At 40.3% G+C, this 16,807-nt stretch overlaps 1 protein-coding gene across 1 annotated transcript in view; it reads left to right on the top strand.

Moving 5' to 3' along the window:
* The window catches only part of LOC149283540 (mitotic spindle assembly checkpoint protein MAD1-like), a 236,526-nt gene that overhangs the window by 47,810 nt on the left and 171,909 nt on the right, over positions 1-16,807 (top strand). The window contains exon 10 of the mRNA XM_089497496.1: positions 14,310-14,454. Within this exon, the coding sequence (XP_089353622.1) occupies positions 14,310-14,454 (145 nt within the window). The remainder of the gene's footprint in view (positions 1-14,309; positions 14,455-16,807) is intronic.

The following is a 16,807-nucleotide window of genomic DNA, read 5'->3' as shown; positions in this document are numbered from 1 at the left end:
TGTGTGTGTATACATGATATTATATATATTGTATGTTCTATTTCTATAAGCGACAAATCTGTATTTTTATGGGGTTTCCCCCCCCCCCACAAGAAACACCTTGAAATCCGGTAGCACTCCTATTACTTGTTAATATACCTGAAAGCTGTCTCTGCACATAAAGAAGGTGCTGATATCTTATATTGTTAACAATTATCGGACGTGTCCCTGTCTGTGTTTAATTCTGGATAATTAGGAAACGGTTTATTCTAGAATCGAACTAGCTGGGAATTGGTTGTCTCTCTCTGGAGAGGAATTAGTTGAGAATGAATGGTCTCCAAAATCATCCCCTTGCCCACCCTATCCACTTTCTAACAAAGTTTAATTAGGTGATCTTTCACTAACATTATATGTCAAATAAGGATTACGTAGACTATATAATTGGAATGAATTAAGAGCAAAAAAAGAAAATCTATGTTTGAAACGTTCTGAAGAAGGACTACTTAATAACATGATGGTCTTTAAAGGTCATATTTGGATGATTCAGTCTCGAGGATTTTTGTTCCACCTCTTATAACGCCTAATAATTTTCATATCACGCCTAGGGGTCCGCCATTTTATACACCTTTTGGAGATTTGTCTACTTTTTGGGACCGAATCCTGCCCCCCCCCACACTTTAGTGGGTATTGTTATGTAAAAGTAACCATTTTTTGTTTTATTAATGCATTAAATAATGTCCATAAAACATAAAAAAAAAATATCCATAAAACACCACTGTTTGTCGTAAAGGTCAGCCGGCCGCTGCGCCCAACCATATATCACGTTCTCTGAATCAGCTACGTTCTAAGAACCGTTAAACACCCCGACTTTCTGCATGATCTAGAGCCCCCGAGTCACGGCTGCGGTGGAAACGCTGGCATCTTTCCATTTTTCCAGCCGTTTCTCTTATTCCGTCCCTGGTTCTTTACTCCGTTCTTCCTCTATTACAACGGGTCCTTCACGTCGTCGGGGAAGCAGTGGAGTGTAAATTCCATTTTTTGCTTCAGATGATGAGGTGGATTTACAAATCTACGGATATTCCCGGGCTGAAAGAGAGAAAATCAATGGCCACGCGTTTAAAGGCTGCCACCGGAATGCCAAGAATACGGCGTCTGTTTTTATACTTTACCTCTATATTGGCTTTTTTTTCAGTAAATCGGCGTATATTTCTCTTAATTTCTCGAGATTGTTGCCTATTACATCTTTTTTTATTTTTATTTGCTGTGGCGCAGTAAAGTTTAAAGGCACATTGGGGGTCATGTATAAAAACTTATTGTGGGGCAAAACAGACAAACTATATTATAACCCAACGCAATGGTATGGTCCAAGAACAGGACAATTGCACTGGTTGCTGTGGGCGGTAAAACCAAAGGACCTTTTTATATATGATTCTAAAAGCATCGTAAACGTTTCTTGTTATCGCACTTTAAGCAGTAGGCTTTGCTAATTATCTTCCAACGTTCCGTCCTGCTGAGAGAACGCACAAAACTTTTTTTTGTCTTTCTCTGTGAGAGCCGTTTTGCTGCCACGTCATGTTCTATATTGCTGCTTAGCACTTAACCACAAGAATAATGTAACGGTGGCACTAAGAGAATGTACAGAATCACTAAAGTAATGCATTCTGGGGCTACACTACCCAAGTGTCCCTGTTTAGGATGGACAGTCCCTCATTAGGACCCAAATCCTCTTTTACCCCCCCCCAAGTCCCTCTTTTCGAGGAGCTCAGAATGTTGGCTGGGTATGAGGGGTATCACAGCATTCTATAGCCCTAAAAGCCCCAATAATGGTTTCATCGGTAAGTCAAAAGTGGCAGAAAAAGCCTTGGTAGAGGCCCAAAGCCATCTTCCAGCCGTGTCCCCTTTGGCCATTGAAATGTCGGGAAGGAAGAACTTCCCTCCCAATATAGAGTTCTAACAGATCATAGAAAATAGGGCCATTTACGTGAAACGCCATGGATATGCCGATGTTGAAATTGGAAAGTCTAAAGCCGAATACTCGACGATCAACCTTAAAAAAAAGACAGCAGCCCGAGTGATCAATGGCTTCCAATGATGGTTTTCATCTCGGATGTGACCGTTCCCATTTGCATTAACAAAGCGAGCCGATACATATAATACACATCCGCCAGGCTCAACACACAGTGATTTGTGTCGCCAGGAACCGCTAGCGAAGGTTTCATGTAAGAGACTCTCTTTGCTGCGTTAAGTAGTCGGTGGCAGCCGGCAGCCGGCTCTGCCGTGTGATTTCTCGTATCAGCTCAGCAGGCCCCTTCAATCTGGAGCAGAGATTTCTTTGCTTGATGCCAGTGGCGGCTTTTATAATAATGCCGGATGAAATGTGTGACTTATATACTGTCCTCTCGCCGGAGAGATGAAGCATCTCCTCGTTCTTTGATTAAGCCGCCTGGCTAGTCGCGTTAACGCTTTCAGTACCGGATGAGAGGAGCCATGTTTTGAAACGACTCTGAGCCCTTATAATACATACAGGCAAAGAAGAAAAAAAAATCCCTTATATTAATAATCCGGGGGATTTTTATTCCTGCTTTAAATTATTTATCCAGAAATTGATATTAATATCTCCAGAAATATATAATTTTTGAATAATTATGTATCATTATCATAAATTTTTTATTTACTGGCCAGTTTTCCTTTAATGGTTAGAAAGCATTCGAAAGGCTGTTTTGTGTTTTTGAATCATACTTTGTAGTGAAGTGAAGCCGACAGAATAACCCGTGTTTTAGTGGCATTCTTTGTAGCCGTCCTCTGCTATGTAATAATCCCCCCTTCCTGAGACGCTTGAAGTTTTAAGCTCACGGAACCTTTTTATTTAAAAATGAACATTTTTTTTTTTTAGTCAAACTGTTTACAAGAAAGAAATGTTTATTGATGTAAACCTCCCGGGACGAGCCTTAAATACGCCGCGAAGCTTCACGCTGTGCGGTGCGTTCCACCTCTGGGTATCGCCTCGCTAAAAAGCGATAGGAAGTTTGGCCGTTCTGTTCTCTGGAGCCGCTAATTAGTTTAATTTAGTTTATTTGTAAATGTATTAAACTTTTTTTGGCCGGCGGATATATTAATTTTGCGGAGCTTGGTATTGAAGACATGGCTAAGGAGCCGGGCTCTACCAAGTCTGTTACTCCTAGCCATGTATGTAACTCAGTAAGGCATTGGGAAGATGAATAATATATCTTATGTTCACAATTTAATATATAAACCCATTTTCTGTTGTTTCTATACACATTATGGGGGCTTTTAGGGCCACGGAACCTGTGATACCCTCATACCCAGCAAACATTCAGAAAAGAGGGGCAAGGGAGGAAAGAGGGCATTGGGAGACCCTCCGTCCTGAACAGGGACACTTGGGAGGTATACCGTGATGGGGTGGTATACCCCGTCCCATCGGCCTTGGAGTCGGCAGCCAACCTGTGCGTTCTCGGGTACCTCTCCCTTTAAAGATAACACAAAATTAACACGTCCGGCCCGCAGGCTGCATTCGCCCCACGCCATGATCGGCACCGAAGTCTCCTCCACAGCATTTAATTTAGTTTTTAAACAACTTTCTCCCCTCCGTCTTTATCCCATACGAGATAGCTACATAATTAGAGCACAATACGTCTAATGCGTATCCCGAGGGGACAGGTACTGTAATTAAAAACAGAGAAAGCCACGGTTTGTCCTCTGAATGATCTTTAATGGGTTTTTGGGGTCATTTATTTTTAAAGTGGCAAACGGAACAATTCTAAAAGAGAACGAAGAGAAAAACCTGGAATGGAGGTTTAGAAATGAAAGCAAACTCTTACTTTATCCAGGTGTATTTCTACCCCCATCACTGCTTGTCTTTGGGTCTGACCTAGGCTTAACCCGGGACAGGGCAACCGAAGCTTTGGAGATCAGTGATCTCCCTTTTAACTAACCGCCGCCTCCTGTCCTTTCTGTTATGTCACCGGTTCATTTGATTCCTTCATCAGCTGGCCAGGAGGGCTTTAAACCCACCCCAAAGGAAGCCCACCTTGGAAAGTCTTGGGTTTTAAAAATAATATAGATAAATGATTTGTTAGGCTAGGGCTAGAAGGTCCTTCTAAGGAGTCTCAACATAAAAAATCCAAAATATATCTATATAATTTTAACTACCCTTGTCCAGTGAAGCTTTTGATGATTAGCAATGAGTTTCCAAAGAGTAATAGGAATAATTCACTAAACAGTGAGTTTTAGGCAATTTTAAGGGGAGAGAAAACATCACCAAGTCGGCCCTCCTGGGAATAGAAGCGCTCCCGCTCCGACCTTTCCTAATGCGCGGTGAGACGTAATTCCGTTGTTTAGTGTAGTTTAGTGGACATTGCTACCTGGGATAGAATATAAATAGGTTCTTATAACCGTGCGCACGCTGCGGCTTTTACATGCATTATTTAATAGTCCTCTGTGTTCCGACGTTGGCACACGCTGTTCGTCTGTACGAGTTGTACGTCTGAAAATTACAGAGTGATTCCTGTTTGTAAGTATTGATTTAAGGATAGCTGCGGCGCTCAGAAATACACCTTATTACTCGTATTTTCTCCGAGGTTTTCATCTGGCGTCCTGCTCTAAGCCCTGTGTTTAAATTCAGTCTGAAGTCTTCAGAGGTGACCGTTCGAGCCACGCGTAGATGGACCTTCGCAAACCCTTTGGGTTAAAGAGCAGAGCCACGACTGGGCTCGGACGAAGGACATACCTAGCTCAAAGCACCTTCACATCTGGTCGCTGTTGACTTCACGATGTCCCCGGCTGGAGCTAAATCAGCTGAGCCTCGGGAGGATTGACGTCTTAAAGACTTCCCGATTACTCGCACCACCAGGCGTCTCGATTGTTGCCCGACTGGCAAATCGCATCACATGCAACATTTATAACCATTTACCCTCCGTGGCTGCTGAAGGATACTGGGCGCTCCGGTCAAGCAGCTGAGGATTTTTCTAAAAAAAAAAATATTTGAATTATTTATATAATTTAAAAATATTTAAATGTCCACATAAAAATCACCATCCGTGCAACTTTTTATAGAAGGTAACGTCACGTGACTATGAAGTTGTCCTTTTTCATGGAAGAATCAGGGATTTTTTTGTTTAGTTTGGTGAGGGATATTTTAACGTAAAAAAAAAAAACTACTTCGATCTCAAGTATTCTTAATATTCACAATCTGAAGGTTTTATTTTAAGAGACTAAAGGAAGAAAATAACTCGGCTGTTTAAAATGTACTTTTTTTGGAGTTTCTCTTCTTGCCCTTCAGTTCCCCGATCACGTGCTTTTTACTGGTGAGAACTTCTACAATTAAAGGATGAGGAATTGATCTTTAACCAAAAAAAGACCCACCTGGGAGGATCATGAAAGCAATTGCCGTTTGGGCGGACGACTGAGTGGATTAGGCTGTCTCGCATAACCTTCTATTACTTGCAGCTTTTCTAACGAAGGATTTATATGAAGGTTTGCCCCTTAAACTAGGTTACCGAAACCCGAGCATTATTTTCGTTTGGCCTCGGTCACCTTTTTATTCTTCCTTCTCAGAGTTTTAGTTTTTTTTTTTTAAGCGTTCAGACAGCTTGAACGTGTTCAGCCACTTAGCCTAACACAAGAATGTAACGACCGAGTTTGCTAAGGTTGCTGACCGGTCAGAAAGTCCTAAGGAAATTTAATGTCTGCCGCACTGTTTCTCTTGTCCCTAGATCGTGGGAGATAAAAAAATAAAAATTACTTTTGACATTTTTGACATTAATGTGGTTAAAGTAGAACCTTAAGGGGCATTTAAAAGGGTCTGTAAATAAAGATGTGTATTGATCTCAGTACGGCGCACTCCCTTATGTTCTGTCTCTAGAGGTATTTCTGTGGATCGCAATGCTTAGATGTTAATATTTTCCCATTTTATGGAAGATTAGGAAGAAATGAAGGATACTTAAAGATGGTGAAACGACGGTAACAGATACAGCTGCCAGAGAAGCAAAGACACTTAGTGCTGCCAAACTTCTGTTTGTGAAGGAAACGTATTAATTCATCCAGAAACGACCACCTTATGTTTTCTTGATCTGGAATGAAACAAATGCCTCCTTTTTCCAAGAGAGTTAGCTTCTATGTGGTCTGCAATATACATACCGTGTTCCTCATTCAATGAATTTGTCGGCTGTCCATCATTAATTTGGTAGAGTGTTGAGTAGAGCCAGGCAGATACTGAATGTCCCACAGAAGAACTTTTGAGGAATTCTGGTGGGACTATTAAAGATATTAAAAATGTATATATTGATATTAGGCAACTAAGAATTGCCTAACCCTGCGTCTTTACAGGTCAACTCTTTAGCAGTAAATGGTTAAAATTCAGTAGGAAATATAATTTACAAAAATGCCATTTTTCAATTCAAAAAATACCTCGTTGTACTTCCCAACATGTCAGGGACACTTGTCCCTTGTGGATAAGGGACTTTACTTAGACTCTGTATGTGACGATGACCTGGCTGAGGGAGGTCTACAGGCAGAAACATGTATGATAAACTCATAGCCTTCAAACATTCTGAACCCCTAGAAAAGAGGAGCATCAGGGAAAGAGGGTCAGAAGAGTCACAAAAGGGACACTTTTATAGTTTATATTACAAAACAAGAGTGTCAAGGGAAAAGATGTCTCCTTACTTTACCGTAAGGAGCCAGTCCTAGAGCTGTACAGGATATCATAGAATATATGATTACGTCTCCATGTTTTTTATATTTTTTTCAATGGGGATTAAAGGCAAGCAGACGTTGTGTTGCAGGGTGCTGGGTTGTATGGCCGGTGGCATTAATAGTAGGGAGAGGAAGGAGGTTCTGCCGCTTTACAGATCTCTGGTCAGACCTCGAATACCAGAGTATTTCGAACAGTTCTGGAGACCCCATCAGAAGGATATTGACAGTCTAAAGAGCGTTCAGAGGAGAGCTAAAAAAAAATGATGGATGGTTTGCAGGATGAAATGTATCTGGAGAGAGGAGATGATGTGGGACCCATGTCTCCAGGGGCCCTGGGCTGACCCCTGCGACCCCTTGTTCCTGTCTCCTCCTGCCGGTTTAGGTTGTTTAGGGGCAATGATGACACACACCAGCTGTTGAAGTTCAGGGGCCCTGGGCCAATTTCCGTATCAGGGTTTTTCGTTACACCCCTGACTAAGGAGAAATGTGAGAATGAAAGGGCATAACCTAAAACTAGATGGTCAGAGGTTTAAATGCAGTGGAAGGAAGCTTTACTTTACTGAGCTAGTGGTAGATAAGTAGAACAGCCGGATAGCAGAGGTGGCAGAGGCTAATACGGTGAAGGAATTTAAACATGCATGGGATAGACATACGGCTCCTGAATCTAGAACAAGATCAAGGACTGATTAAGGTACTAGACTAGAGGTACCGAATTGTTTGCCTCAAGTGAGCCGGGCTTTCTCAGTTAGTCGAGGCAAGACACTTCTGAGATACTCTAAAAATAAATTGGGCACAATGCATTGGTTAGTTATCAACTTTTACTTTGTTAAATGCATTGTATTTGTAAAAAAACAACCCAAAACTTTGTGTTGTTGCTCCTTTTTGATTGCCGCTGCCACCCACTGCCCTGCCCTTTTGTTCTCTAAGTTCTTCAAATTAGAAATGTAACATTAAATTCTGCTGCGTTACGTCTATTATATAATTGCTATAATTCATTTTAATCCTTGAATTCTATTGTTTGCTTGAATAGCTTCACCTCCGTCTTTTCTCACACCTTCGGGTAAACATCCTTTTTGCATTTTCCGTAATGACTTCGCGCATTTGGTTCTTTCTTATCGGCGCTGTTTCACAGACGAACAGCGGTGATTCACGGTATCAGAATGTATTCGGCTGGCAGGAAGGAAAAAAAAAAAAACACATTCTGCTCGGAGAACGGAGGGGTAGAAGCCTTCAAAACGCTCATTTCATGCCGAGAAACGGTAATGCAGCGTTAGAAATGAAGTCTGATTGTAAAAAGGTCATTCTGGAGCAAATGCTAGCGCTGTCATGAAATTGTAATAAATCACAATATCATCATTTTTTTTCCCCTCTTCATTAAATTTGGGTGTAGATTTCCCCTCCGTCTATATACAGTTTCTTTTTTTTTTCTTTTTTTTTTATCACGCAAACATGGTCTCTGACCCATTCTTTTATGTTATCGAAATTAGCTATTATTCTATGCTTCCAGCGCATTGCATCTAAAGAAGGTCGGCATCTGATTTCTTTTTACAGCTCCCCATTGTAGATTTTTTTTTTTTTTTTTATTATTATTATTAATAGCAAATTTTTCTATTGAATGTGACGCCTTCCTAGGCAAGCAACGTTTTACTGTCTGGAGGGGAAAAAAAAAAAGTGGAAAATAAAATAGAAAACAATAACTATCGTGTTTGGCAGCAAAAAAAAACCTAATGAATACACAATCTGAGGCTTTCCATTTGGAAATGCAGAACCTGATTCTGGGTGATTGTCTTATGTCATTACACGACATTGATGTTCTGTGACAAAAACACAACCTTTTCTATTTATTTATATTGTTGTATTTAAAGGTCAAGACGAAATACTTTGCATTTGTTTTTTTCCCTTCATTTTTCTATTAAACTCCCAATTCTCTTGCAGTCTCTTTTAACCTTTAATGCAGAAATATTTTAATTTTTATTATTATTATTAATTATTATTATTTTAGAGAAATTGTTGTGGGCAGTGGAAGCATTGAATAACCTACCAGTAGACTCTGCTGGTGCTATATAAGTAAATGTATTAAGGTAACACGATGACAGATACACCTATGTTCAAGCAGGTATAAGCTTGAAAATACCTTCTGAACATTCATCTGAAAAACAGGAACAGGAGCAGATTTTCAGACACCTGTTTTGGGCTCGGAAAGGAATATTCTTGTGTGATTTCCATTCCTCCCTCCCCAGCCCTTAAGCCGAAGGTGCGCACGTCAGGCTGAGTTTTCATGACCGGTTTGTAACCGCGAGGGTAAATGTGACTCTTCATTACTACTCCAAATGAATTAAACTTGAGGGTAATTTTCTTCAAGGTCGGAACGGAGTGTTTTACTGTTTGCCGTCTGTTTATTTGAGAATGCAAATTGAAGTTAGTGATTCAAATTGACGGAATGTTAGAAACCCAAAACTCATCAGAGGCGACACGGAAAAAGATTACTGGTTCTTTGCGGCTAGCGGCCTTCTGCTGGATGTGGCTGCCTTTTCTCCTCCATCATTAATTATTTTACTCTTATTTTTTTCTCATTTCAAGTCCCTAATCAATATAATTTCTTTTGATGAAAACTGAAATTATAAGTGAACAGTTAAACCATGCAAAATGAAATTCTGCCAGTGCTCTTTGTTTTCTGTCTAGAGCTGTTATTACGAGGCTTGTTTTTGTTCTTCTACGTCACTGGTCCTCATCTTTGCTCTCATTGGGCTTATTTAACAAATGGCGGGTTCTTAAGGTTCTATTTCAGTGCGATTCCGTACACTTATAGGAGACGCACGCAGTGAGTTTCTCCTGCAAGAAGTGCTAAGTTGGCCCTTGATGGCCCTTGATAAGTTATAACTAAGGCACTGAGATGAAATTTCACCACCAGCTAACCTAACCTCAACGGACTCATGACTCTGCTCTACTGGTGAACCTGGAGCCATGGTTAGGGGTATCCAGAGACTATCCTGAGAGACCTCCATCTTCAGCAGATGAAGGAAATGGATCCCGTCCTCAAAAGTTTGAGAGCAGGCATTAGGCATGAGAAGTATAGCTTGGCTATAGTGGGAACGTAGCTTGGGCGAAGAGTAAACTCAATGAGCACTGGGTCTAGCTAAACATCAGAATTAAATCCAGACATTTTTAAGGTGGGCTCAGTGCTTGGTTATGGAAATCAGACCGGCATATTTTGGTAACATGTCCCTATCCGTCAGGGCTGTCTATGCGCCTGTCTTTAATATATGTCCAGATGATATTCATTCACAATCTGCAGGCTATTTATTACAAGCAAGTCAATGGTAATCAATATTGGCCACAACATCTCTCTTGCCCTATTCATGGTCCTTTTCCTTCCATTAATTTTGAATGGAGTGTTTATACATTTATAGCTAATCATATCTGAAATGTTTTTACTGGAATGGATACATGTCCCCCCCCCCCGAGGCTTATAAAGAAATATAGTAAAGAGACGGATTATGCATTCCGAGCTTCTTTTGTTCGCACAATATCTAATCGATGCTGTTGCCCCATTATTTTGCCTCTGGCTGTTCGCGGTGATGCTTAGTCGTGAATAGTCTTCATTGGCGTCTGATAAATGACAGCTATCACCAAGATTAAGGCCCCAAAGCGTTGGTGGAAATTGTTTAATGTTCTCGATTCCAATCTTTGATAGAACTTTCTTTTTTTCCCTCTCCTTCTTCTTCCTTTGGAGAATGTTTTAATTGACGGCAGAAATGTAAAATACTTTAGAACGTCTATCCAGGTTTGCAGGAAATCGTTATCTCTTCGTAATACGGTTATTAGCAGCGAAGACACAAAGCTATGCAAATAAAGTATATTATTTACAAACAGCAGGCTCTTCAAACGTTCTCGCGCCTTTGACGATCTGAAATTGTTTGGAGAAGATGACAAGATGTGTTTTTTTAAGGTAACATGATAAAAAGTTAATTACGGTATACAATAAATAGAGAGATAATATTTCTTATCATTATTTGAGTGCGGGGGGTCCTTAACCTGCATTTTTTTTTCCTGAGAATAGCATTCAAAGTATTTTTTATTTGTCTATTTTTAACAAATGGATATAATTTATGGTAAAATCTCTTATTTTATTCACAATTACCATTTGTAACATTACAGAATGCAGTGACAGCAGAACAAGACAATAGTTTAAAGATCAGTATAACTATAATCTAAATAGAGCCAATATATGTTTTAAATTAAATTTAAAGTGTCCATATTTTAATACCGTATGTAACTCGTTGAAAGCACTTAAAGGGGCAGAGCGATAAACAAAAATTAAGCTTTAGTTCTTTAGCTCAAAAGCTTTATCAGATAAATGAACTAAATGAAAAAAATATAAAGCTAAATATTACTTTTACAACCCTAATGGTTAAATACCTTTAGATTATTTGTGACTTCCCTTAATAGTTAATATTCTGTTTATTTATATAGCGCCTGCAGATTCCGTAGCGCTATTACAGTAATGGGGCGGTTATCTATAAAAGATACAATAAAATTAATATGTATAAAAAAGGAGAAGAGAGCACTCATTGGGAACTAGGCAGGCAACAGGGAGCGCACCTTTGGGGGGAGTGGCTTTGTGTGGGGGGTGTCAGCACATTGTGTGGGTGGAGATAGCTGCACATTGGAGTAGGAGGGGAAGTGGGTGTGGTTAAACACTGCTCCGCCTGCCTATGGCGAGAGTGAGGCGACCCAGGGAAGAAGAGCTTCCCCAGAGACTCTGGGTCAAACTTGGAGAGTTCCCGGGTATAAGCGCTGGACCTGTGAGCTTTCAATCTATTAGGTTGAAAGAGAGTGGCGTAAAACCAGAATGCATCACAAATGTATATTCAAGCAGAAGACTGATCAAGTAGTCCAATTTTTTTTTTTTTAAATAAAATCCATTTTAAATAGATGTGAGGAGTAATCCTTGTAATAAATATTAGGAGGCAGACGGCTTTCTTAAACAAAAAACGCTCTCACGGCATGAGAAATTTAGGTTTGCCGTACGCCGTTCTCCACATTTCCATTCTTTGAAGTTAGAACAAGGGTACGAAGCCCCGTCAGCTTCGAGAAGCCGGCTGCTGATGGACGGATAAATGGAACACAACATTTACTTATGAAGATGATTTGTTTTGAAGCTGTAAAGGTTTTAAAATGCCACCGAGCTTCTAGAACACACGGCCACTCGATTATTTCTTTATTTTTCTGGTGGGTGCTGCTTTGGGCAGCTACATCCAACCTGTACTTTCTATCTCCTTTTGTTTGGTTGAGGGTTTTTAACTTAAGGTATTAAATAGAATACCATTGGATATTTTGATCTTTTTTTTGGTATAAATCAATTTATCTTTTAGGATATGTATATGGTAATAATCCCCTTGTCTGTCTGGCCTTTGCTACACAGGAGTTACTTTTGTAAATGGGGTTAGAGAAGGCTTTACCCCCGTGAGATGTGTTTTGGGATTATGGAAATCAGACGCGTTCCAAAAAGGGACAAAACTGATCACAACTATACTACTTTGGCTTTCTTTTATCTCCATAAACATTAGCTAGAACTCATAATTGAACCCTACATTGCCTTAAGTATTAAAGGGAGAGTTCAACATCCCTGAAGCTATGTACTACTATGAAAAAACCCACTAACCTGAGCTAGAAACTGCAGCCCTGCAGCTGCCCGCCACCTGTAGGGGCTGATGATTCTTGCCACTGATTGGCTGGAGACTCCTATTCTCTTAACCAGTGCTGTAATCATCAGCCCAACACACCTCCTACAAAATAACTGTTGTTGGGGAAATGCTTATTAGGGGGTTCTACAGAATCCCCCCCCCCCCGTGCCGTGCGCATCCAAGAGCAACACCATGAAAATGTAAAGGAACCACACAGCTATCATATGCATTGAGTGTATATTATTGCTGGAGTGTCCCATTTAAGTTATTTCTTACATATGACATAACAGTGATGTCATAATGATCTTAATCCTAGGATTCTCTTAAAAAATACATATGTTTGCAACAAAATGATGCTTTCTAAACACATTTACCTTAGAGCTAGATGGTGTCTAGTAAGATACGGAGGATGATACCAGTTCTTGGCTTTAGTGCTTTATTTTATAACACGATCCGTTGCCGCAGTTTTCAGATTATTTCATCTTTTTTTTTTTTTTTTTTTACTAATTAAAACAGTGAGCCGAAGCAAAGACGGAGCTTATGCAATTAAATTATCTGTTTTGCTGGCATGATTTAAGGCCTGAACACTGAACCTTTCCACCTGAATCTACTGCTGAAAAGACTCGATTTCACAGCTGATGATTATAACATTGAACTATAAAGAGTTTGAAATTAAAGAGTATCTTAAAATTGCTTCTCAATTTATCAACAGTAACACATTGTTGGTTTTGCTTTGTATATTTTAATCACTTATACCCAGAGGAAGAGTCAAAGGTGGTAGTAATCTCACTTAAATATACTATTAGACAGGGGAGAGTGATAATTACCTTTAGAGGCAAATATATCATTTCTGTGGCCTCTGATATGATTTCACCCCGTGGGTGCTTTCCTTTTATTTTTCCCAGTAGAACGAGACGATTCGTCTTTAAAAGCAAATGGCTGCAATTCTGATTTCTTCATATTTTAGCTTTCGGACAGTTTGATAGATATGAATGTTGATCTTGTTTCATGATAAATGCCATGTTTCTCTAAATTTAGCATTTTCTGTATGTGTAACTATAATTTCTCTGGGTTTGTCATCAGAAATGCTACATTTAGGGTCTTGGCACTCCCACGACATTCCGATTCCTTCCTATTTCTATGTTTGATATTGATGGTCTCAATGGATTGATGGTCCTAAGTACTTAACTCAGAGACCTCCTGAAATCAAACCTCCCGAGCATCCGATTTTATGCTAAACCTTGAACCTTTTCATCTGGGTAGATAAGAATTCCAGCTTTATTATTATTATTATTCCTGATTATTTTTTATGCTCTTTGAGCTCTAATATTTATGTGTTTGCCGGGTTGACTTGGAGTCCTCCCTACTTTTGGGGTATCGAAATTCTCTATCGCAGTAGAGGCTCTTCTGATTTACACAGAAACCTAATGTGTTCTGATCTCATACGTCGTGATTAAAGGACTGGTGGAAACAGTTGAGGAAATAGTGTTTTTTCCATTAGTTCTTAAACTGAAAGACTGTAAAACTAGTCTAGTCCAGCAAGCCGGCGCAGAATTTGAAAGCAGAACATTTATGATCTCCACTCATAGGAGAAGCTTGAGCTTTTGACTAAAATGTTCTTGATTCCAGAACACTCTTAAGAGAAGCCTGATTTAATGATCCAGTGCGACGAGAACACTAAGTTTTTAGGCAATCATTTTACGCATCGCTTGGAGTTTAACAATCCTGGTTGTAAAAGGAAAGAGGAAGGTTTAAAGTCTGGTTGGATTCTGGTCCTCAGGAATGACTACCCTTTTACTTGTTGTATTTACTGTCTTTTTTTATTTAATTTTTTGAAAACCCCTTCGATCCACCCAATGCTCCTTTATTCAGACACAGAATGTTGGTGTTTAGGAGAAGGCTGCTTTAAATGTATTTCTGGTTTTCCAGCGCACAGATGTTGGAAACGGCACGGCAGAACCTACAGGAAGAACTTCTAAAAGTCCAGAATAACTTCCTCGAAGAGAAGAAAAGACGGGAGCAGCAGGAGGCCCTGGTCAGACGTCTCCAGAAACGCGTGCTTCTGCTCAGTAAGGTAACAGATTCTATCCTCCAATGCTGTTTTTTTGAGGCTTTGCTGTCAGAATTTAATATTAATATAATTAATATTTCATTTTTGTTTCTTATTGAAAAGATGCAACGGGGTTTATTCACTAAATGGACGGTTGTCAGTTGTGTTTTAGCGGCTTGGCTAAAACCTAGTGAGCTTCTGCTGCAGGAAGAGCTTGGCTGGCCCTGTATAATGTATAGTTAAATCAGGGAGATTTCTTCTCACCCATTAAATTATGCATTTTACGGGGCTCTTCTTCGAGGAGGAACCTGCCATTGTTTGCCCTTTATAATAGAGGATATATATATATATATTATATTCTACATTAATATTCCATCTTTATTCAGCCAATGATTAGTCAGCTGGCCAGAAGTTCCAGCTCCCATTGGCTGCATGCATTTTGCCCCCTCAACCCGCTGGTATTGTATGATGTATACCAGGTAATACATCATAAAGATGGCTCTGCTCACAACTTACAGCCGTTTTTGTGATGCTTGCCCCTTTTCTTCAAATTTAATAGAGAAGTAATGTATTCTAGAGTTCAGATTACTGAATCGCAGTCAGTTTCGCCCAAACCGCTCAGTCCTCACGGCTGGATCTGGTCGGATGTGTACAGCGTATTTGAGAATCTTCATCTAGTTTAATATCTCAGATGTTTGCAATAAATCGTGATCCTTAAAAGCCCAATTGTAGAAGGAGTCTATTGATTAGCGTCTGCCAAAAGGGGAGAGACAGAAGAACAAAACTTCATCCTTAGACTCAGAAAACACTTTAAGATCTTAACTTTTTTCCCTTAGTGCTGTAGGGACGTATAAACTGCCTGGCCGCTTGTGTATGGAAATGAGAAGTGAAATTGCTTGTTATATTGCAGTACGGTGTCATATCAGGGCTCAGGAACAAGCAGAGAGAGAAATAATTGAAATGAACCGGATTTACATGATCTCCTGTTGTCTTTTCTATCAAATTGAAAACAGATCGCATCATAAAAGAAGTTCTGCTTTGCAGGGATATACAACCTAAGGTAGAGGTTAATTATATAATTTGCGGCTTCTTTATAGAGTGTTGGAACGAGCCGCTGGGTAAGCTGGCTGCACGTCTCTCCGATGTGATGTCTACCTTTGGACGTTGAGTATGTTTGGGGTACATGGGCTGTTCCCATAATGCTTTGGGTATCGCATGGAGGAGGGGGCAGCCCCGGAGCCGGGCAGGATGGGAGTTGTTGTTCCGTAGCATAACAAGGAACGGGAGACAACAATTACACAGATCTCTCTCGGTCAGTCAGGGGAGATCCTCTGATCTCCGCAAGCAACCCATGCGTGCCATCTGTTCTCAAAAAGCAGGTGTGTAGAATAGTGAATAAGTATAAAAATTTAAAATTGAAGCTTAATGAAGGGTGAAAATAAGACTAACGTTTATTGAACACCATGCTCTTATTTATACACATATTTATAAAAATATTCTCCATCCCCCCCTGTCTCACCCAGAGTACCCATGACAACCGCCCCACCCCCGCGGCTCCCTGCTGTGAACTGTCCCGGTGTACATAAAACAGAGTTATCCCGGGTCCCCCTAACGGTGCGACTCCAAACTCTGTATATATCCGAATGACTCTCACAATTGCCTCCCTCATGCTAAAGTAGCAAACTGATCTGAGGCTTTATGGGGGAGCAACACCGCTCGAAGTTTTAGCTGAACGTTCCAGGGGAATCCTGCCGTCAGGTGTAAGTAGCGGCTTTTCTGCAATTCACAAAGCCGCCAGCAGGTGGAGTAAAAGTCGCGATAAAAAGCATAAGGACAGGATGGTGAATGTAAAGCCTTGGGGGGGGGGGGATTAAGTAACATAAAGGGACAAACGTATATAATCTCCACACTTTCCAGGAAAACAGGGAGCTCAGGGCGAGATGTTGAAGAGGAGTGCAGATGGTATCGTCACAGTGTTACTTGTACGATTCTACAACAATACATAAATAAACAATCCTATAGTGCAACAACCAAATTCCAACTCTATTCCTAACCCTCACCTGCCCCCTGCCTCCTTTGGATCCCAGAATTGCCAGTTTTCTCTGGTAAAAATATATACAAAATCAGCTTTCCCCCTATACTTACATATTTTTCTTTTAGAGGAGTTTTTAGCGCAGTATTTGAACCGTTAATCAAGTAGAACTCCGTCTCGTTACTCAGAGATGGAATGATGATGTTTTCCAGCGTGGTGAGTCAGGCGAGCATTGATTTAAGTCGACTGATTGTTTGAAACGATTATGCTGCCGAGGTGTCTCTAAAACAATCAATACTAATCATATAGGTGACTTGCTATGGCCTATAAGAGCAGAGCTCCCCG

This window comes from Sceloporus occidentalis, unplaced genomic scaffold (assembly GCF_023333645.1).
Source record: "Sceloporus occidentalis isolate IW3139 unplaced genomic scaffold, rSceOcc1.0.p SCAF_103, whole genome shotgun sequence".
In the NCBI taxonomy this organism is placed as follows: Eukaryota; Metazoa; Chordata; class Lepidosauria; order Squamata; family Phrynosomatidae; genus Sceloporus; species Sceloporus occidentalis.
This window is presented reverse-complemented; position numbering and strand designations above follow the sequence as displayed.